The 23,666-nt window shown below is 48.2% G+C and overlaps 1 protein-coding gene across 3 annotated transcripts in view; it reads left to right on the forward strand.

Annotated features, from left to right (window-relative positions):
- Positions 1-1,531: 1,531 nt before the first annotated feature.
- LOC139379356 (carbonic anhydrase 14-like) overlaps positions 1,532-23,666 on the forward strand; it is a 36,183-nt gene continuing 14,048 nt past the window's right edge. For all 3 annotated transcript variants that reach the window (XM_071122167.1, XM_071122174.1, XM_071122181.1), the window contains exons 1-3: positions 1,532-1,863; positions 2,784-2,804; positions 20,561-20,740. In XM_071122167.1, coding sequence (XP_070978268.1) covers positions 1,791-1,863; positions 2,784-2,804; positions 20,561-20,740 — 274 coding nt within the window. In that variant the 5' untranslated portion in view covers positions 1,532-1,790. The remainder of the gene's footprint in view (positions 1,864-2,783; positions 2,805-20,560; positions 20,741-23,666) is intronic.

The raw sequence follows: 23,666 nt of genomic DNA on the forward strand, positions 1-23,666 counted from the left end.
GGGTTGCCTTAAGCACAGATCTAGGATCAGTGTATCTTCACCAAATGCTAACCTAAGTAGCCTAAGTGTTAGGGGGGAAACTCCGAACTGACTTTAGATCAGTGCCTATCGGCAACTTCATTCTACTCTTTAAAGGACCTTTTTTTAAAAACTTGAAGACACAGCAGAGCAGAGTAGCCATTCCTCTGGGTCCTAAAGCAGGTCTGTTCATCCCCATCCTTCTGGGTCCTAAAGCAGGTCTGTTCATCCCCATCCTTCTGGGTCCTAAAGCAGGTCTGTTCATCCCCATTCCTCTGGGTCCTAAAGCAGGTCTGTTCATCCCCATTCCTCTGGGTCCTAAAGTAGGTCTGTTCATCCCCATCCTTCTGGGATCTAAAGCAGGTCTGTTCATCCCCATTCCTCTGGGTCCTAAAGCAGGTCTGTTCATCCCCATTCCTCTGGGTCCTAAAGCAGGTCTGTTCATCCCCATTCCTCTGGGTCCTAAAGCAGGTCTGTTCATCCCCATTCCTCTGGGTCCTAAAGCAGGTCTGTTCATCCCCATTCCTCTGGGTCCTAAAGCAGGTCTGTTCATCCCCATTCCTCTGGGTCCTAAAGCAGGTCTGTTCATCCCCATTCCTCTGGGTCCTAAAGCAGGTCTGTTCATCCCCATTCCTCTGGGTCCTAAAGCAGGTCTGTTCATCCCCATTCCTCTGGGATCTAAAGCAGGTCTGTTCATCCCCATTCCTCTGGGTCCTAAAGCAGGTCTGTTCATCCCCATCCTTCTGGGTCCTAATGCAGGTCTGTTCATCCCCATTCCTCTGGGATCTAAAGCAGGTCTGTTCATCCCCATCCTTCTGGGTCCTAAAGCAGGTCTGTTCATCCCCATCCTTCTGGGTCCTAAAGTAGGTCCGTTCCTCCCCATCCTTCTGGGTCCTAAAGCAGGTCTGTTCCTCCCCATCCCTCCCTCTGCCTACTTCTGTCTCCCTCTGTCATAATCTGTCCTGCAGCCCAGTGCTTCATGCAAATGCTAATGACAGCTTGTTCTGAGAAATTAGAGTTGCATTAAACTGAAAACAAACTAATAAGACATACACACACACACACGCATGTCAACATGTCCACTTTCTCACCAATGTACAGGAGTTATCTAGATTACCAATGGATGGATTAGTCTACTTTTGTTCCAAGCTCATACATCAACAAACCCAGACAGAGTTTAGAAATACGTCCGGCTACCCCTCTCACTCTTTCAATCACTCACTCACGCTCCCTCTGTTTCTATCTCTCTTTCTCTAGCACTCTTTCACTCACACAAATTCTCCAACCCCCTCCACTCCCCCCATTCTCTATACTCCACTATTATTTTAATTCTCCCTCTTCACTCACTCTTTCATTTTTCCTTCCCTCTTTCTCCTCCTCTCGCTCTTTCTTTCTCTGTCTGTCTGTCTGTCTGTCTGTCTGTCTGTCTGTCTGTCTGTCTCTCGCTCGCTCTCTCTCTCTGTTTTTTCACTAAGCTTTTCAGTGCCCAACACTGGACTCATGCCCACTCACTTGTCCACCCTTTGCATTCTTCCTTTCTTTCTCTCTTGGCTCTCTCTCTCACTCAATCACTCTTTCCCTCTCCATCTCCACTTTACTGAGACCTAAACTGATATTTTGAATGATAGAGGGGACCCAGTGTGTAACGCACACACTCTGAGCTAATTTAGAGAGCTGTAGCAGGTTGGTTCAGGAGCCCCTGTCTCTCTCTCTCTCTCTATCTTTCTGTCTGTCCGCTCATCTGTGGTTGTGTATGGGAGAGGAGGGCTAACATGGACTTGGTGGGTCTCTCTCTGCCTCTATTACTTGTGTTTTGGCAATGGACAACTACCACAGGCGCCGCCGGTAAGACCTACATCAGCCTTAAGATGGTTTGTCTTGGTTATTGTTTGTTGTTGTTGTAGTACACTCTTGGAAAAAAGGGTTCCAAAAGGGTTCTTCAGCTGTCCCCTTTTTGGTTCCAGGTAAAACCCATTTTGGTTCCAGATAGAACCCCTTTGGGTTCCTCTGTGGAACCAAAAAGTGTTATTCAAAGGGTTCCCCTATGGGGACAGCCGAAGAACCCTTTTGGGTTCTAGATAGCACCTTTTTTTCTTAGAGTGCAGCGGTGGGAGTAGTGGTGGTGGCGGTAGTGATGGTGGTGGTGGTTATGGTGGTGCCGGTGGAGGTGGTGGTGCCGGTGGTGCAGGTGGTGGTTGAAGAAACTAGTAGCAGTAGTAATAACAGTAGAATAGTGGCAGTAGAATCAGTAGTTGAACAAGGAACAGTATAGTGGTAGTTCAGATAAATGGTATATAATAGTTCAGATATACTGTATATAGTAGTTGAGATATTCTGTATATAGTATTTCAGATATACTGTATATAGTAGTTCAGATATACTGTATATAGTATTTCAGATATACTGTATATAGTAGTTCAGATATACTGTATACAGCAGTTCAGATATACTGTATATAGTAGTTCAGATATACAGTATACAGCAGTTCAGATATACTGTATATAGTAGTTCAGATATACTGTATATAGCAGTTCAGATATACTGTATATAGTAGTTCAGATATACTGTATATAGCATATATATTTTTACAGAGATATCATTTCACTTTTCAATGACACCTGTTCATATTGAAAATGTCACTTGCTGACATTATGTTGAATACTTTGGTGAATGTAGTAATACTGAATATAATTGTTGATAACTGCTGTAATGTGTTGTTGTGAGAATGACAATGAAGAAACGTGATTTTATTTCCCCTCTTTCAGTGACGTACTGGACGTACACGGGTAAGAACATCTCTCTCAATAACCAAAAGGCCTTCAAGTTGTTTTCTAACTATGTTATTATAACTCATAAAGTAAGTGTAGATCACAGTAGGAATATTATCCCTGCCACTAAACACTACACAAATACCACAGTACACTCTCTGTCTGTCTGTCATTTATACATCAGCTCACCTACTGTACGTTCTCTCTCTCTCTCTCTCTCTCTCTCTCTCTCTCTCTCTCTCTCTCTCTCTCTCTCTCTCTCTCTCTCTCTGCATGGGAGAAACAGAAACGAGGAGTAGGGGATGGAGAGAGGGAGGGAAATGGGGGTGCAGAAGAGGGAACGAGAGCTAGAGAGGGGGAGGAAAACGAGAGAAGTGGCAGGTGCATGAGGAGGATGAAGAGTTTGAAAGACGTGTTTCAGCAGCATTGTTACGCCACACAATAACCCTGTGTGTTAATTGTACTGTCCAGGCTGAGGCACACTGCCTGCCTATCATGTGGACAATGACACTGTAGACCTGAATGGCCCTTAGTGAATGCATATAGAGTGGTAATGTGTTCACTAAATTCACACAGAGCTTTTCCATTCACATAAAGTACAGAAGTGTACAGTATGTCCTCTAACCAGAGCCTGTGTCCAGGGCTAGCTGGCATCACCACATGGTGATGTTTTTCTCTGTGTTCTATAGGACGCAATATACTGTTAAAGTAAATGGTGATGTGGGAGTTGTGTTGTGTTGGTGTGTGTGAGGTGATCTGTGGCATTCTGTGGCTGGCTCGCTCACAGGCACTGCGGCTCTTTGTATGGCATTTTGTGTGTCTGTGTGTGTGTGTGTGTGTGGCATTGTTCCCATCCACATTGGGGACAGTGGCAGCGCTATGAGAGGTAGAGCAGGTCAGAATGACGGAATATTCTCTCCGTTGTAACCATGGGGACCTCCATGACAACCAACTGTGGAGCTGCAGGACAAGTTTTTCTCCTTTTTTGGGGGCGGTGGGCAAGGAGGGGGATAGAGGACGGCTTAGAGGTACAGGCCGGGGAGGGGAGAGTGTGTGTGTATGTGTATGTGTGTGTGTGTATGTGTGTGTGTGTGTGTGTGTGTGTGTGTGTGTGTGTGTGTGTGTGTGTGTGTGTGTGTGTGTGTGTGTGTGTGTGTGTGTGTGTGTGTGTGTGTGTGTGTGTGTGTGTGTAGGCCCAGCTAGCACATTTGGTTCCTTGGAAGTTGTGGGAACGTATGTTTTTGGTTTGACATTGGTTATGGGAACGATGCCATATGTTTTCTGACAAGAAAAAATTATGTTTTTTAAACGTAAGTAAAAGAATTGCCTGTTTTGGGAAAGTTTATTTTATGTTGCAGGGAGGTTCTGATAAAGTTTTACTCTGGTTCCTTCCCACTGGGCAAAAACTGGTTGAGTCATCAACATAAGGCCATTTCGTATTTTTTTTACCCAACTTTTAACCTAAATCCAATGAAAATGTTTTGTTGATTTCATGTTTAATTCACATTAGTTGGCAACTCAACCAAATGTAAATCAAAACTAGACATCCAAAAAGGGATGTTGCAACTGCTGATTGTGCCTCTAAAGTAATGAAATACCAATAAAATCATGTTTTAGTGAAGTTCCTTAAATACGCTGAGAACGAACCAAAGCTAAGCAACTATCCTGCACCATTCCCAGAAAGTTGTGTGTAGATTGTACGCAAAATAACCATAAGACAACCACGCTCTCACCAAGCTCTAACAAAAATATGGTTCACAGAACTTTTTTTGTGGTAGCTGGGGAGATAGTGATGGTGTAAAAAAGTCTCTCTCTAATCCCCCTAGGAAAGTAAAAGCACTGTAGAGCACTGACCTCCGTAGCAGGCTAGAGCACCCTGAGGGTTGGAGAGGAGACCTCACATTGATTAACAGTAGCATGGAGAGTAGAGCACTGACCTCCGTAGCAGGCTAGAGCACCCTGAGGGTTGGAGAGGAGACCTCACATTGATTAACAGTAGCATGGAGAGTAGAGCACTGACCTCCGTAGCAGGCTAGAGCACCCTGAGGGTTGGAGAGGAGACCTCACATTGATTAACAGTAGCATGGAGAGTAGAGCACTGACCTCCGTAGCAGGCTAGAGCACCCTGAGGGTTGGGGAGGAGACCTCACATTGATTAACAGTAGCATGGAGAGTAGAGCACTGACCTCCGTAGCAGGCTAGAGCACCCTGAGGGTTGGGGAGGAGACCTCACATTGATTAACAGTAGCATGGAGAGTAGAGCACTGACCTCCGTAGCAGGCTAGAGCACCCTGAGGGTTGGGGAGGAGACCTCACATTGATTAACAGTAGCATGGAGAGTAGAGCACTGACCTCCGTAGCAGGCTAGAGCACCCTGAGGGTTGGGGAGGAGACCTCACATTGATTAACAGTAGCATGGAGAGTAGAGCACTGACCTCCGTAGCAGGCTAGAGCACCCTGAGGGTTGGGGAGGAGACCTCACATTGAGATCTGAATGAATCCTCTGTGTATTCGGTATTATTAACTGTTATAAATTGGGTGGTTCGTGCTCAGAATGCTGATTGGTGTAAATCCGTGGTATATGAGACCGTATACCATGGGTATGATATATTTTTTTTACTGTTCTAATTATGTTTGTAATCAGTTTATAATAGCAATAAGGCACCTCGGGATTTTGTGGTATAGTTGCGTCGTGCCTAAGAACAGCCCTTAGCCGTGGTATATTGGCCATATACCACGCCCCCTCGGGCCTTATTGCTTAATTATACCATGGCATTGTTGAATACTTGTTTTGTGCTGGTTTGAGTCTAAGTTGTGCTCATTTTCCTGTCCTTTACTACCATCACCCCTCTCCTCTGTTCTGCCTACTCTCAAATTCAAAATGTTCCTCTTGCTTGTCACTCTCTTTTTCAGATGTTCCATTCTCTACATGTCCTTTTATTAATCCCCCTCTCTGACCCATTCTCCTGTTTCCCCTCAGTCTCTCTAGTCTGAATCCCCTCTACCCCTGTCTCTCTCTTTCTCTCTGACCCATTCTCCTGTTTCCCCTCAGTCTCTCTAGTCTGAATCCCCTCTACCCCTGTCTCTCTCTTTCTCTCTGACCCATTCTCCTGTTTCCCCTCAGTCTCTCTAGTCTGAATCCCCTCTACCCCTGTCTCTCTCTTTCTCTCTGACCCATTCTCCTGTTTCCCCTCAGTCTCTCTAGTCTGAATCCCCTCTACCCCTGTCTCTCTCTTTCTCTCTGACCCATTCTCCTGTTTCCCCTCAGTCTCTCTAGTCTGAATCCCCTCTACCCCTGTCTCTCTCTTTCTCTCTGACCCATTCTCCTGTTTCCCCTCAGTCTCTCTAGTCTGAATCCCCTCTACCCCTGTCTCTCTCTTTCTCTCTGACCCATTCTCCTGTTTCCCCTCAGTCTCTCTAGTCTGAATCCCCTCTACCCCTGTCTCTCTCTTTCTCTCTGACCCATTCTCCTGTTTCCCCTCAGTCTCTCTAGTCTGAATCCCCTCTACCCCTGTCTCTCTCTTTCTCTCTGACCCATTCTCCTGTTTCCCCTCAGTCTCTCTAGTCTGAATCCCCTCTACCCCTGTCTCTCTCTTTCTCTCTGACCCATTCTCCTGTTTCCCCTCAGTCTCTCTAGTCTGAATCCCCTCTACCCCTGTCTCTCTCTTTCTCTCTGACCCATTCTCCTGTTTCCCCTCAGTCTCTCTAGTCTGAATCCCCTCTACCCCTGTCTCTCTCTTTCTCTCTGACCCATTCTCCTGTTTCCCCTCAGTCTCTCTAGTCTGAATCCCCTCTACCCCTGTCTCTCTCTTTCTCTCTGACCCATTCTCCTGTTTCCCCTCAGTCTCTCTAGTCTGAATCCCCTCTACCCCTGTCTCTCTCTTTCTCTCTGACCCATTCTCCTGTTTCCCCTCAGTCTCTCTAGTCTGAATCCCCTCTACCCCTGTCTCTCTCTTTCTCTCTGACCCATTCTCCTGTTTCCCCTCAGTCTCTCTAGTCTGAATCCCCTCTACCCCTGTCTCTCTCTTTCTCTCTGACCCATTCTCCTGTTTCCCCTCAGTCTCTCTAGTCTGAATCCCCTCTACCCCTGTCTCTCTCTTTCTCTCTGACCCATTCTCCTGTTTCCCCTCAGTCTCTCTAGTCTGAATCCCCTCTACCCCTGTCTCTCTCTTTCTCTCTGACCCATTCTCCTGTTTCCCCTCAGTCTCTCTAGTCTGAATCCCCTCTACCCCTGTCTCTCTCTTTCTCTCTGACCCATTCTCCTGTTTCCCCTCAGTCTCTCTAGTCTGAATCCCCTCTACCCCTGTCTCTCTCTTTCTCTCTGACCCATTCTCCTGTTTCCCCTCAGTCTCTCTAGTCTGAATCCCCTCTACCCCTGTCTCTCTCTTTCTCTCTGACCCATTCTCCTGTTTCCCCTCAGTCTCTCTAGTCTGAATCCCCTCTACCCCTGTCTCTCTCTTTCTCTCTGACCCATTCTCCTGTTTCCCCTCAGTCTCTCTAGTCTGAATCCCCTCTACCCCTGTCTCTCGCTTTCTCTCTGACCCATTCTCCTGTTTCCCCTCAGTCTCTCTAGTCTGAATCCCCTCTACCCCTGTCTCTCGCTTTCTCTCTGACCCATTCTCCTGTTTCCCCTCAGTCTCTCTAGTCTGAATCCCCTCTACCCCTGTCTCTCTCTTTCTCTCTGACCCATTCTCCTGTTTCCCCTCAGTCTCTCTAATCTGAATCCCCTCTACCCCTGTCTCTCTCTTTCTCTCTGACCCATTCTCCTGTTTCCCCTCAGTCTCTCTAGTCTGAATCCCCTCTACCCCTGTCTCTCTCTTTCTCTCTGACCCATTCTCCTGTTTCCCCTCAGTCTCTCTAGTCTGAATCCCCTCTACCCCTGTCTCTCTCTTTCTCTCTGACCCATTATCCTGTTTCCTCTCAGTCTCTCTAGTCTGAATCCCCTCTACCCATGTCTCTCTCTTTCTCTCTGACCCATTCTCCTGTTTCCCCTCAGTCTCTCTAGTCTGAATCCCCTCTACCCCTGTCTCTCTCTTTCTCTCTGACCCATTCTCCTGTTTCCCCTCAGTCTCTCTAGTCTGAATCCCCTCTACCCCTGTCTCTCTCTTTCTCTCTGACCCATTCTCCTGTTTCCCCTCAGTCTCTCTAGTCTGAATCCCCTCTACTCCTGTCTCTCTCTTTCTCTCTGACCCATTCTCCTGTTTCCCCTCAGTCTCTCTAGTCTGAATCCCCTCTACCCCTGTCTCTCTCTTTCTCTCTGACCCATCCTCCTGTTTCCCCTCAGTCTCTCTAGTCTGAATCCCCTCTACCCCTGTCTCTCTCTTTCTCTCTGACCCATTCTCCTGTTTCCCCTCAGTCTCTCTAGTCTGAATCCCCTCTACCCCTGTCTCTCTCTTTCTTTCTGACCCATTCTCCTGTTTCCCCTCAGTCTCTCTAGTCTGAATCCCCTCTACCCCTGTCTCTCTCTTTCTCTCTGACCCATTCTCCTGTTTACCCTCAGTCTCTCTAGTCTGAATCCCCTCTACCCCTGTCTCTCTCTTTCTCTCTGACCCATTCTCCTGTTTCCCCTCAGTCTCTCTAGTCTGAATCCCCTCTACCCCTGTCTCTCTCTTTCTCTCTGACCCATTCTCCTGTTTCCCCTCAGTCTCTCTAGTCTGAATCCCCTCTACCCCTGTCTCTCTCTTTCTCTCTGACCCATTCTCCTGTTTCCTCTCAGTCTCTCTAGTCTGAATCCCCTCTACCCATGTCTCTCTCTTTCTCTCTGACCCATTCTCCTGTTTCCCCTCAGTCTCTCTAGTCTGAATCCCCTCTACCCCTGTCTCTCTCTTTCTCTCTGACCCATTCTCCTGTTTCCCCTCAGTCTCTCTAGTCTGAATCCCCTCTACCCCTGTCTCTCTCTTTCTCTCTGACCCATTCTCCTGTTTCCCCTCAGTCTCTCTAGTCTGAATCCCTTCTACTCCTGTCTCTCTCTTTCTCTCTGACCCATTCTCCTGTTTCCCCTCAGTCTCTCTAGTCTGAATCCCCTCTACCCCTGTCTCTCTCTTTCTCTCTGACCCATTCTCCTGTTTCCCCTCAGTCTCTCTAGTCTGAATCCCCTCTACCCCTGTCTCTCTCTTTCTCTCTGACCCATTCTCCTGTTTCCCCTCAGTCTCTCTAGTCTGAATCCCCTCTACCCCTGTCTCTCGCTTTCTCTCTGACCCATTCTCCTGTTTCCCCTCAGTCTCTCTAGTCTGAATCCCCTCTACCCCTGTCTCTCGCTTTCTCTCTGACCCATTCTCCTGTTTCCCCTCAGTCTCTCTAGTCTGAATCCCCTCTACCCCTGTCTCTCTCTTTCTCTCTGACCCATTCTCCTGTTTCCCCTCAGTCTCTCTAGTCTGAATCCCCTCTACCCCTGTCTCTCGCTTTCTCTCTGACCCATTCTCCTGTTTCCCCTCAGTCTCTCTAGTCTGAATCCCCTCTACCCCTGTCTCTCTCTTTCTCTCTGACCCATTCTCCTGTTTCCCCTCAGTCTCTCTAGTCTGAATCCCCTCTACCCCTGTCTCTCTCTTTCTCTCTGACCCATTCTCCTGTTTCCCCTCAGTCTCTCTAGTCTGAATCCCCTCTACCCCTGTCTCTCTCTTTCTCTCTGACCCATTCTCCTGTTTCCCCTCAGTCTCTCTAGTCTGAATCCCCTCTACCCCTGTCTCTCTCTTTCTCTCTGACCCATTCTCCTGTTTCCCCTCAGTCTCTCTAGTCTGAATCCCCTCTACCCCTGTCTCTCTCTTTCTCTCTGACCCATTCTCCTGTTTCCCCTCAGTCTCTCTAGTCTGAATCCCCTCTACCCCTGTCTCTCTCTTTCTCTCTGACCCATTCTCCTGTTTCCCCTCAGTCTCTCTAGTCTGAATCCCCTCTACCCCTGTCTCTCTCTTTCTCTCTGACCCATTCTCCTGTTTCCTCTCAGTCTCTCTAGTCTGAATCCCCTCTACCCCTGTCTCTCTCTTTCTCTCTGACCCATTCTCCTGTTTCCCCTCAGTCTCTCTAGTCTGAATCCCCTCTACCCCTGTCTCTCTCTTTCTCTCTGACCCATTCTCCTGTTTCCCCTCAGTCTCTCTTGTCTGAATCCCCTCTACCCCTGTCTCTCTCTTTCTCTCTGACCCATTCTCCTGTTTCCCCTCAGTCTCTCTAGTCTGAATCCCCTCTACCCCTGTCTCTCTCTTTCTCTCTGACCCATTCTCCTGTTTCCCCCCAGTCTCTCTAGTCTGAATCCCCTCTACCCCTGTCTCTCTCTTTCTCTCTGACCCATTCTCCTGTTTCCCCTCAGTCTCTCTAGTCTGAATCCCCTCTACCCCTGTCTCTCTCTTTCTCTCTGACCCATTCTCCTGTTTCCCCTCAGTCTCTCTAGTCTGAATCCCCTCTACCCCTGTCTCTCTCTTTCTCTCTGACCCATTCTCCTGTTTCCCCTCAGTCTCTCTAGTCTGAATCCCCTCTACCCCTGTCTCTCTCTTTCTCTCTGACCCATTCTCCTGTTTCCCCTCAGTCTCTCTAGTCTGAATCCCCTCTACCCCTGTCTCTCTCTTTCTCTCTGACCCATTCTCCTGTTTCCCCTCAGTCTCTCTAGTCTGAATCCCCTCTACCCCTGTCTCTCTCTTTCTCTCTGACCCATTCTCCTGTTTCCCCTCAGTCTCTCTAGTCTGAATCCCCTCTACCCCTGTCTCTCTCTTTCTCTCTGACCCATTCTCCTGTTTCCCCTCAGTCTCTCTAGTCTGAATCCCCTCTACCCCTGTCTCTCTCTTTCTCTCTGACCCATTCTCCTGTTTCCCCTCAGTCTCTCTAGTCTGAATCCCCTCTACCCCTGTCTCTCTCTTTCTCTCTGACCCATTCTCCTGTTTCCCCTCAGTCTCTCTAGTCTGAATCCCCTCTACCCCTGTCTCTCTCTTTCTCTCTGACCCATTCTCCTGTTTCCCCTCAGTCTCTCTAGTCTGAATCCCCTCTACCCCTGTCTCTCTCTTTCTCTCTGACCCATTCTCCTGTTTCCCCTCAGTCTCTCTAGTCTGAATCCCCTCTACCCCTGTCTCTCTCTTTCTCTCTGACCCATTCTCCTGTTTCCCCTCAGTCTCTCTAGTCTGAATCCCCTCTACCCCTGTCTCTCTCTTTCTCTCTGACCCATTCTCCTGTTTCCCCTCAGTCTCTCTAGTCTGAATCCCCTCTACCCCTGTCTCTCTCTTTCTCTCTGACCCATTCTCCTGTTTCCCCTCAGTCTCTCTAGTCTGAATCCCCTCTACCCCTGTCTCTCTCTTTCTCTCTGACCCATTCTCCTGTTTCCCCTCAGTCTCTCTAGTCTGAATCCCCTCTACCCCTGTCTCTCTCTTTCTCTCTGACCCATTCTCCTGTTTCCCCTCAGTCTCTCTAGTCTGAATCCCCTCTACCCCTGTCTCTCTCTTTCTCTCTGACCCATTCTCCTGTTTCCCCTCAGTCTCTCTAGTCTGAATCCCCTCTACCCCTGTCTCTCTCTTTCTCTCTGACCCATTCTCCTGTTTCCCCTCAGTCTCTCTAGTCTGAATCCCCTCTACCCCTGTCTCTCTCTTTCTCTCTGACCCATTCTCCTGTTTCCCCTCAGTCTCTCTAGTCTGAATCCCCTCTACCCCTGTCTCTCTCTTTCTCTCTGACCCATTCTCCTGTTTCCCCTCAGTCTCTCTAGTCTAAATCCCCTCTACCCCTGTCTCTCTCTTTCTCTCTGACCCATTCTCCTGTTTCCCCTCAGTCTCTCTAGTCTGAATCCCCTCTACCCCTGTCTCTCTCTTTCTCTCTGACCCATTCTCCTGTTTCCCCTCAGTCTCTCTAGTCTGAATCCCCTCTACCCCTGTCTCTCTCTTTCTCTCTGACCCATTCTCCTGTTTCCCCTCAGTCTCTCTAGTCTGAATCCCCTCTACCCCTGTCTCTCTCTTTCTCTCTGACCCATTCTCCTGTTTCCCCTCAGTCTCTCTAGTCTGAATCCCCTCTACCCCTGTCTCTCTCTTTCTCTCTGACCCATTCTCCTGTTTCCCCTCAGTCTCTCTAGTCTGAATCCCCTCTACCCCTGTCTCTCTCTTTCTCTCTGACCCATTCTCCTGTTTCCCCTCAGTCTCTCTAGTCTGAATCCCCTCTACCCCTGTCTCTCTCTTTCTCTCTGACCCATTCTCCTGTTTCCCCTCAGTCTCTCTAGTCTGAATCCCCTCTACCCCTGTCTCTCTCTTTCTCTCTGACCCATTCTCCTGTTTCCCCTCAGTCTCTCTAGTCTGAATCCCCTCTACCCCTGTCTCTCTCTTTCTCTCTGACCCATTCTCCTGTTTCCCCTCAGTCTCTCTAGTCTGAATCCCCTCTACCCCTGTCTCTCTCTTTCTCTCTGACCCATTCTCCTGTTTCCCCTCAGTCTCTCTAGTCTGAATCCCCTCTACCCCTGTCTCTCTCTTTCTCTCTGACCCATTCTCCTGTTTCCCCTCAGTCTCTCTAGTCTGAATCCCCTCTACTCCTGTCTCTCTCTTTCTCTCTGACCCATTCTCCTGTTTCCCCTCAGTCTCTCTAGTCTGAATCCCCTCTACCCCTGTCTCTCTCTTTCTCTCTGACCCATTCTCCCGTTTCCCCTCAGTCTCTCTAGTCTGAATCCCCTCTACCCCTGTCTCTCTCTTTCTCTCTGACCCATTCTCCTGTTTCCCCTCAGTCTCTCTGGTCTGAATCCCCTCTACCCCAGTCTCTCGCTTTCTCTCTGACCCATTCTCCTGTTTCCCCTCAGTCTCTCTAGTCTGAATCCCCTCTACCCCTGTCTCTCGCTTTCTCTCTGACCCATTCTCCTGTTTCCCCTCAGTCTCTCTAGTCTGAATCCCCTCTACCCCTGTCTCTCTCTTTCTCTCTGACCCATTCTCCTGTTTCCTCTCAGTCTCTCTAGTCTGAATCCCCTCTACCCCCGTCTCTCGCTTTCTCTCTGACCCATTCTCCTGTTTCCCCTCAGTCTCTCTAGTCTGAATCCCCTCTACCCCTGTCTCTCTCTTTCTCTCTGACCCATTCTCCTGTTTCCCCTCAGTCTCTCTAATCTGAATCCCCTCTACCCCTGTCTCTCTCTTTCTCTCTGACCCATTCTCCTGTTTCCCCTCAGTCTCTCTAGTCTGAATCCCCTCTACCCCTGTCTCTCTCTTTCTCTCTGACCCATTCTCCTGTTTCCCCTCAGTCTCTCTAGTCTGAATCCCCTCTACCCCTGTCTCTCTCTTTCTCTCTGACCCATTCTCCTGTTTCCCCTCAGTCTCTCTAGTCTGAATCCCCTCTACCCATGTCTCTCTCTTTCTCTCTGACCCATTCTCCTGTTTCCCCTCAGTCTCTCTAGTCTGAATCCCCTCTACCCCTGTCTCTCTCTTTCTCTCTGACCCATTCTCCTGTTTCCCCTCAGTCTCTCTAGTCTGAATCCCCTCTACCCCTGTCTCTCTCTTTCTCTCTGACCCATTCTCCTGTTTCCCCTCAGTCTCTCTAGTCTGAATCCCCTCTACCCCTGTCTCTCTCTTTCTCTCTGACCCATTCTCCTGTTTCCCCTCAGTCTCTCTAGTCTGAATCCCCTCTACCCCTGTCTCTCTCTTTCTCTCTGACCCATTCTCCTGTTTCCCCTCAGTCTCTCTAGTCTGAATCCCCTCTACCCCTGTCTCTCTCTTTCTCTCTGACCCATTCTCCTGTTTCCCCTCAGTCTCTCTAGTCTGAATCCCCTCTACCCCTGTCTCTCTCTTTCTCTCTGACCCATTCTCCTGTTTCCCCTCAGTCTCTCTAGTCTGAATCCCCTCTACCCCTGTCTCTCTCTTTCTCTCTGACCCATTCTCCTGTTTCCCCTCAGTCTCTCTAGTCTGAATCCCCTCTACCCCTGTCTCTCTCTTTCTCTCTGACCCATTCTCCTGTTTCCCCTCAGTCTCTCTAGTCTGAATCCCCTCTACCCCTGTCTCTCTCTTTCTCTCTGACCCATTCTCCTGTTTCCCCTCAGTCTCTCTAGTCTGAATCCCCTCTACCCCTGTCTCTCTCTTTCTCTCTGACCCATTCTCCTGTTTCCTCTCAGTCTCTCTAGTCTGAATCCCCTCTACCCATGTCTCTCTCTTTCTCTCTGACCCATTCTCCTGTTTCCCCTCAGTCTCTCTAGTCTGAATCCCCTCTACCCCTGTCTCTCTCTTTCTCTCTGACCCATTCTCCTGTTTCCCCTCAGTCTCTCTAGTCTGAATCCCCTCTACCCCTGTCTCTCTCTTTCTCTCTGACCCATTCTCCTGTTTCCCCTCAGTCTCTCTAGTCTGAATCCCCTCTACTCCTGTCTCTCTCTTTCTCTCTGACCCATTCTCCTGTTTCCCCTCAGTCTCTCTAGTCTGAATCCCCTCTACCCCTGTCTCTCTCTTTCTCTCTGACCCATTCTCCTGTTTCCCCTCAGTCTCTCTAGTCTGAATCCCCTCTACCCCTGTCTCTCTCTTTCTCTCTGACCCATTCTCCTGTTTCCCCTCAGTCTCTCTAGTCTGAATCCCCTCTACCCCTGTCTCTCGCTTTCTCTCTGACCCATTCTCCTGTTTCCCCTCAGTCTCTCTAGTCTGAATCCCCTCTACCCCTGTCTCTCGCTTTCTCTCTGACCCATTCTCCTGTTTCCCCTCAGTCTCTCTAGTCTGAATCCCCTCTACCCCTGTCTCTCTCTTTCTCTCTGACCCATTCTCCTGTTTCCTCTCAGTCTCTCTAGTCTGAATCCCCTCTACCCCTGTCTCTCGCTTTCTCTCTGACCCTCTAGTCTGAATCCCCTCTACCCCTGTCTCTCTCTTTCTCTCTGACCCATTCTCCTGTTTCCCCTCAGTCTCTCTAGTCTGAATCCCCTCTACCCCTGTCTCTCTCTTTCTCTCTGACCCATTCTCCTGTTTCCCCTCAGTCTCTCTAGTCTGAATCCCCTCTACTCCTGTCTCTCTCTTTCTCTCTGACCCATTCTCCTGTTTCCCCTCAGTCTCTCTAGTCTGAATCCCCTCTACCCCTGTCTCTCTCTTTCTCTCTGACCCATTCTCCCGTTTCCCCTCAGTCTCTCTAGTCTGAATCCCCTCTACCCCTGTCTCTCTCTTTCTCTCTGACCCATTCTCCTGTTTCCCCTCAGTCTCTCTAGTCTGAATCCCCTCTACCCCTGTCTCTCTCTTTCTCTCTGACCCATTCTCCTGTTTCCCCTCAGTCTCTCTAGTCTGAATCCCCTCTACCCCTGTCTCTCTCTTTCTCTCTGACCCATTCTCCTGTTTCCCCTCAGTCTCTCTAGTCTGAATCCCCTCTACCCCTGTCTCTCTCTTTCTCTCTGACCCATTCTCCTGTTTCCTCTCAGTCTCTCTAGTCTGAATCCCCTCTACCCATGTCTCTCTCTTTCTCTCTGACCCATTCTCCTGTTTCCCCTCAGTCTCTCTAGTCTGAATCCCCTCTACCCCTGTCTCTCTCTTTCTCTCTGACCCATTCTCCTGTTTCCCCTCAGTCTCTCTAGTCTGAATCCCCTCTACCCCTGTCTCTCTCTTTCTCTCTGACCCATTCTCCTGTTTCCCCTCAGTCTCTCTAGTCTGAATCCCCTCTACTCCTGTCTCTCTCTTTCTCTCTGACCCATTCTCCTGTTTCCCCTCAGTCTCTCTAGTCTGAATCCCCTCTACCCCTGTCTCTCTCTTTCTCTCTGACCCATTCTCCTGTTTCCCCTCAGTCTCTCTAGTCTGAATCCCCTCTACCCCTGTCTCTCTCTTTCTCTCTGACCCATTCTCCTGTTTCCCCTCAGTCTCTCTAGTCTGAATCCCCTCTACCCCTGTCTCTCTCTTTCTCTCTGACCCATTCTCCTGTTTCCCCTCAGTCTCTCTAGTCTGAATCCCCTCTACCCCTGTCTCTCTCTTTCTCTCTGACCCATTCTCCTGTTTCCCCTCAGTCTCTCTAGTCTGAATCCCCTCTACCCCTGTCTCTCTCTTTCTCTCTGACCCATTCTCCTGTTTCCCCCCAGTCTCTCTAGTCTGAATCCCCTCTACCCCTGTCTCTCTCTTTCTCTCTGACCCATTCTCCTGTTTCCCCTCAGTCTCTCTAGTCTGAATCCCCTCTACCCCTGTCTCTCTCTTTCTCTCTGACCCATTCTCCTGTTTCCCCTCAGTCTCTCTAGTCTGAATCCCCTCTACCCCTGTCTCTCTCTTTCTCTCTGACCCATTCTCCTGTTTCCCCCCAGTCTCTCTAGTCTGAATCCCCTCTACCCCTGTCTCTCTCTTTCTCTCTGACCCATTCTCCTGTTTCCCCTCAGTCTCTCTAGTCTGAATCCCCTCTACCCCTGTCTCTCTCTTTCTCTCTGACCCATTCTCCTGTTTCCCCTCAGTCTCTCTAGTCTGAATCCCCTCTACCCCTGTCTCTCTCTTTCTCTCTGACCCATTCTCCTGTTTCCCCTCAGTCTCTCTAGTCTGAATCCCCTCTACCCCTGTCTCTCTCTTTCTCTCTGACCCATTCTCCTGTTTCCCCTCAGTCTCTCTAGTCTGAATCCCCTCTACCCCTGTCTCTCTCTTTCTCTCTGACCCATTCTCCTGTTTCCCCTCAGTCTCTCTAGTCTGAATCCCCTCTACCCCTGTCTCTCTCTTTCTCTCTGACCCATTCTCCTGTTTCCCCTCAGTCTCTCTAGTCTGAATCCCCTCTACCCCTGTCTCTCTCTTTCTCTCTGACCCATTCTCCTGTTTCCCCTCAGTCTCTCTAGTCTGAATCCCCTCTACCCCTGTCTCTCTCTTTCTCTCTGACCCATTCTCCTGTTTCCCCTCAGTCTCTCTAGTCTGAATCCCCTCTACCCCTGTCTCTCTCTTTCTCTCTGACCCATTCTCCTGTTTCCCCTCAGTCTCTCTAGTCTGAATCCCCTCTACCCCTGTCTCTCTCTTTCTCTCTGACCCATTCTCCTGTTTCCCCTCAGTCTCTCTAGTCTGAATCCCCTCTACCCCTGTCTCTCTCTTTCTCTCTGACCCATTCTCCTGTTTCCCCTCAGTCTCTCTAGTCTGAATCCCCTCTACCCCTGTCTCTCTCTTTCTCTCTGACCCATTCTCCTGTTTCCCCTCAGTCTCTCTAGTCTGAATCCCCTCTACCCCTGTCTCTCTCTTTCTCTCTGACCCATTCTCCTGTTTCCCCTCAGTCTCTCTAGTCTGAATCCCCTCTACCCCTGTCTCTCTCTTTCTCTCTGACCCATTCTCCTGTTTCCCCTCAGTCTCTCTAGTCTGAATCCCCTCTACCCCTGTCTCTCGCTTTCTCTCTGACCCATTCTCCTGTTTCCCCTCAGTCTCTCTAGTCTGAATCCCCTCTACCCCTGTCTCTCGCTTTCTCTCTGACCCATTCTCCTGTTTCCCCTCAGTCTCTCTAGTCTGAATCCCCTCTACCCCTGTCTCTCTCTTTCTCTCTGACCCATTCTCCTGTTTCCCCTCAGTCTCTCTAGTCTGAATCCCCTCTACCCCTGTCTCTCTCTTTCTCTCTGACCCATTCTCCTGTTTCCCCTCAGTCTCTCTAGTCTGAATCCCCTCTACCCCTGTCTCTCTCTTTCTCTCTGACCCATTCTCCTGTTTCCCCTCAGTCTCTCTAGTCTGAATCCCCTCTACCCCTGTCTCTCTCTTTCTCTCTGACCCATTCTCCTGTTTCCCCTCAGTCTCTCTAGTCTGAATCCCCTCTACCCCTGTCTCTCTCTTTCTCTCTGACCCATTCTCCTGTTTCCCCTCAGTCTCTCTAGTCTGAATCCCCTCTACCCCTGTCTCTCTCTTTCTCTCTGACCCATTCTCCTGTTTCCCCTCAGTCTCTCTAGTCTGAATCCCCTCTACCCCTGTCTCTCTCTTTCTCTCTGACCCATTCTCCTGTTTCCCCTCAGTCTCTCTAGTCTGAATCCCCTCTACCCCTGTCTCTCACTTTCTCTCTGTTCCAAGAATGTCTCTCTGTGCACCCATCAGTCTCCCTCTCTCTGCTCCACTTTCTCTCTCCCCTCCAATTAGTAATGAGGAAGGATGTGTGTGTGTGTGTGTGTGTGTGTGTATGTGTGTGTGTGTGTGTGTGTGTGTGTGTGTGTGTGTGTGTGTGTGTGTGTGTGTGTCTGTGTGTGTGTGTGTAGAGGTGTGTGTGTGTGTGTGTGTGTGTGTGTGTGTGTGTGTGTGTGTGTGTGTGTGTGTGTGTGTGTGTGTGTGTGTGTGTGTGTGTGTGTGTGTGTGTGTGTGTGTGTGTGTGTGTGTGTGTGTGTGTGTGTGTGTGTGTGTGTGTGTGTGTGTGTGTGTGTGTGTGTGTGTGTGTGTGTGAGGTGTGTGTGTGTGTGCGCTCACCACTGTGAATATAATACACCACCTCATCATGCACGCATGACTGACCACTGACTTTAGACTCCTGTATACACACACACACACACTCTCTCTCTCTCTCTCTCTCTCTCTCTCTCACACACACACACACACACACACACACACACACACACACACACACACACACACACACACACACACACACACACACACACACACACACACACACACACACACCAGCCAGTATTCTAACATTCTGATACTCCATACAGATGTAGGATCTTAATTTGACCAGTGTTGATGTAGCAAAGTAATCCTGCAGCAACAAGATTTTAACTTTTAGTCCATAATATTGCTTGCCCGGTGGTTAGGCTATTAGCTGGACAAAAGTATGTTACAGTACATAAAAGTGCAATGCTACCTTCAGAAAGTATTCATACCTCTTGAAATATTTCACATTCTGTTGTGTTACAGCCTGAATTCAAAATGGATGAAATAAAAAAAAATCTCACCCATCTACACATAATATTACCCCATAACGCATAACGACATGGTGAAAACATGTTTTAACAAATCGTTGAACATTTATTGAAAACGAAATACAGAAATATCTCATTTATATAAGTATTGAGGCAACACTTTGTAGGAGCACCTTTGGCAGCGATTACAGCTGTGAGTGTTTCTGGGTAAGTCTCTAAGAGCTTTGCACACCTGGATTGTACAACATTTGCCCATTATTCTTTTCAAATTCTTAAAGCTCTGTCAAATTGTTTGTTGATCATTGCTTGACAACCATTCTCAGGTCTTGCCATAGATTTTCAAGTAGATTTAAGTCAAAATGGTATCTATGCCACTCAGGAACATTTACTGTCTTCTTGGTAAGCAACTCTAAGATTCTGTAGATTTGACCTTGTGTTTTAGGTTATTTAGGTTATTATCTCCCACTGTCTGTTGGAAAGCAGACTAAAATACATTTTCCTCTAGAATTTTGCCTGTGCTCCATTCTGTAGATTTTTTATCCTGAAAAATGCATAGATAATAACATAGTAGCAGCAGCGTGGGGGGTTGTGTGCAAATAGTCTGGGTAGCCATTTGATTTGCTGTTCAGGAGTCTTATGGCTTGGGGGTAAAAGCTGTTTAGAAGCCTCTTGGGCCTAGACTTGGCACTCCGGTACCACCTGCCATGCGGAAGCAGAGAGAACAGTCCATGACTAGGGTGGCTGGAGTCTTTGACAATTTCTAGGGTCTTCCTCTGACACCGCCTGGTATAGAGGTCCTGGATGGCTGGAAGCTTGGCCCCTTGTGATGTACTGGGCCGTACTCACTACCCTCTACAGTGCCTTGGTTGGAGGCCGAGCAGTTGCCATAACAGGCAGTGATGCAACCCATCAGGATGCTCTCGATGGCGCAGCTGTAAAACCTTTTGAGAATCTGAGGACCCATGCAAATCTTTTAAGTCTCCTGAGGGGTAATAGGTTTTGTTGTGCCCTCTTCACGACTGTCTTGATGTTCTTGGACCATGTTAGTTTGTTGGTGATGTGGACGCCAAGGAACTTGAAGCTCTCAACCTGCTCCACTACAGCCCCGTCGATGAGAATGGGGGCGTGTTCGGTCCTCTTTTTCCTGTAGTCCACAATCATCTCCTTTGTCTTGATCACGTTGAAGGAGAGGTTGTTGTCCTGGCACCACAATGCCAGATCTGTGACCTCCTCCCGATAGGCTGTCTCATCGTTGTCGGTGATCAGGCCTACCACTGTTGTGTAATCAGCAAACTGAATGATGGTGTTGGAGTTGTGCCTGGCCGTGCAGTCATGAGTGAACAGGGAATACAGGAGGGGACTGAGCACGCAACCCTGAGGGGCCATAGTGTTGAGTATCAGCGTGGCGGATGTGTTGTTACCTACCCTTACCACCTGGGGGCGGCCAGTCAGTAAGTCTAGGATACAGTTACAGAGGGAGGTGTCTAGTCCCAGGGTCCTTAGCTTAGTGATAAGCTTTGAGGGCACTATGGTGTTGAACAGCATTCTCACATAGGTGTTTCTTTTGTCCAGGTGGGAAAGGGCAGTGTGGAGTGCAATAGAGATAGCATCATCTGTGGATCTGTTGGTGCGGTATGCAAATTGGAGTGGGTCTAGGGTTTCTCGGATAATGATGTGAGTCTGTGCGTGTGTGTGTAAGTGTGTTTGTGTGTGTACCGTACATGTGTGTGTGTGTGTGTTGTGTGTTGTGTGTCTGGGTGTGTTGTTCGTCAGGGTGATGATGCTCATTAGTCATTAGTTAGAGCAGGTCAAGTATAGAGGGGGAGTGTGAAAGAGAGGATGAGCAGGATGGACCCCCAACTTATCTTCTGTTTTCCACAGAAAATGGTCATGTAATAAATCAAGAGGTCAATGTGAAATATTTCAAAAGAAAAGGCCTGCTGACTGACTGGCCATGCTTAATGTGTGTCGTACATCACTGATAGAGTGTCACAAGATGTGTCATGTTTTGGTAACTCTCTTCCCTTCTCCTCCCCCTCAGGTTCAGTAGGCCAGTCCAAGTGGGCGGATTACTTCCCAGACTGTGGTGGTAAGGCCCAGTCTCCGGTTGACGTGGCAACGGTCCAGACCCAGTATGACCCCAGCCTGGGCCCTCTTACCCCCCTCGGTTATAGCCAGCACGGCAACAAACCCTTCAGCCTCTACAACAACGGACATACAGGTAACTACAGCAACCATGCTGACTCCATCACTAACAACATACAGATAACTACAGCAACAATGCTGACTCCATCACTAACAACAGCCATACAGGTAATTACAGCAACCATGCTGACTCTATCACTAACAACAGCCATACAGGTAACTACAGCAACCATGTTGACACCATCACTAACAACATACAGGTAACTACAGGAACCATGCTGACTCCATCACTAACAACATACAGGTAACTACAGCAACCACGCTGACTCCATCACTAACAACAGCCATACACGTAACTACAGCAACCATGCTGACTCTTTCACTAACAACATACAGGTAACTCCAGCAACCATACTGACTCCATCACTAACAACATACAGGTAACTACCGCAACCATGCTGACTCCATCACTAACAACATACATACAGGTAACGACAGCAACAACGCTGACTCCATCACTAACAACATACATACAGGTAACTACAGCAACCATGCTGACTCCATCACTAACAACAGCCATACAGGTAACTACAGCAACCATGCTGACACCATCACTAACAACATACAGGTAACTACAGGAACCATGCTGACTCCATCACTAACAACATACAGGTAACTACAGCAACCACGCTGACTCCATTACTAACAACAAACATACAGGTAACTACAGGAACCATGCTGACTCCATCACTAACAACATACAGGTAACTACCGCAACCATGCTGACTCCATCACTAACAACATACATACAGGTAACGACAGCAACCACGCTGACTCCATCACTAACAACATACATACAGGTAACTACAGAAACCATGCTGACTCCATCACTAACAACATACATACAGGTAACTACAGCAACCATTCTGACACCATCACTAACAACATACAGGTAACTACAGCAACCATGCTGACTCCATCACTAACAACAGCCATACAGGTAACTACAGCAACCACGCTGACTCCATCACTAACAACATACAGGTAACTACAGCAACCATGCTGACTCCATCACTAACAACAGCCATACAGGTAACTACAGCAACCACGCTGACTCCATCACTAACAACATACAGGTAACTACAGCAACAATGCTGACTCCATCACTAACAACAGCCATACAGGTAACTACAGCAACCATGCTGACACCATCACTAACAACATACAGGTAACTACAGGAACCATGCTGACTCCATCACTAACAACATAGAGGTAACTACAGCAACCACGCTGACTCCATCACTAACAACAGCCATACACGTAACTACAGCAACCATGCTAACTCTTTCACTAACAACATACAGGTAACTCCAGCAACCATACTGACTCCATCACTAACAGCATACAGGTAACTACCGCAACCATGCTGACTCCATCACTAACAACATACATACAGGTAACGACAGCAACCACGCTGACTCCATCACTAACAACATACATACAGGTAACTACAGCAACCATGCTGACTCCATCACTAACAACATACATACAGGTAACTACAGCAACCATGCTGACTCCATCACTAACAACAGCCATACAGGTAACTACAGCAACCATGCTGACTCCATCACTAACAACATTCATACAGGTAACTACAGCAACCATGCTGACTCCATCACTAACAACATACATACAGGTAACTACAGCAACCATGCAGACTCCATCACTAACAACATACATACAGGTAGCTAAAGCAACCATGCTGACTCCATCAGTAACATCAGCCATACAGTTAACTACAGCAACCATACTGACTCCATCACTAACAACAAACAGATAACTACAGCAACCACGCTGACTCCATCACTAACAACATACATACAGGTAACTACAGCAACAACACTGACTCCATCACTAACAACATACATACAGGTAACTAAAGCAACCATGCTGACTCCATCACTAACAACATACATACAGGTAACTACAGCAACCATTCTGACACCATCACTAACAACATACAAGTAACTACAGCAACCATGCTGACTCCATCACTAACAACATACATACAGGTAACTACAGCAACCATGCTGACTCCATCACTAACAACAGCCATACAGGTAACTACAGCAACCACGCTGACTCCATCACTAACAACATACAGGTAACTACAGCAACCATGCTGACTCCATCACTAACAACATACATACAGGTAACTACAGCAACCATTCTGACACCATCACTAACAACATACAGGTAACTACAGCAACCATGCTGACTCCATCACTAACAACAGCCATACAGGTAACTACAGCAACCACGCTGACTCCATCACTAACAACATACAGGTAACTACAGCAACCATGCTGACTCCATCACTAACAACAGCCATACAGGTAACTACAGCAACCACGCTGACTCCATCACTAACAACATACAGGTAACTACAGCAACAATGCTGACTCCATCACTAACAACAGCCATACAGGTAACTACAGCAACCATGCTGACACCATCACTAACAACATACAGGTAACTACAGGAACCATGCTGACTCCATCACTAACAACATAGAGGTAACTACAGCAACCACGCTGACTCCATCACTAACAACAGCCATACACGTAACTACAGCAACCATGCTAACTCTTTCACTAACAACATACAGGTAACTCCAGCAACCATACTGACTCCATCACTAACAGCATACAGGTAACTACCGCAACCATGCTGACTCCATCACTAACAACATACATACAGGTAACGACAGCAACCACGCTGACTCCATCACTAGCAACATACATACAGGTAACTACAGCAACCATGCTGACTCCATCACTAACAACATACATACAGGTAACTACAGCAACCATGCTGACTCCATCACTAACAACAGCCATACAGGTAACTACAGCAACCATGCTGACTACATCACTAACAACATTCATACAGGTAACTACAGCAACCATGCTGACTCCATCACTAACAACAGCCATACAGGT

Source organism: Oncorhynchus clarkii, chromosome 2 (genome assembly GCF_045791955.1).
Source record: "Oncorhynchus clarkii lewisi isolate Uvic-CL-2024 chromosome 2, UVic_Ocla_1.0, whole genome shotgun sequence".
In the NCBI taxonomy this organism is placed as follows: Eukaryota; Metazoa; Chordata; class Actinopteri; order Salmoniformes; family Salmonidae; genus Oncorhynchus; species Oncorhynchus clarkii.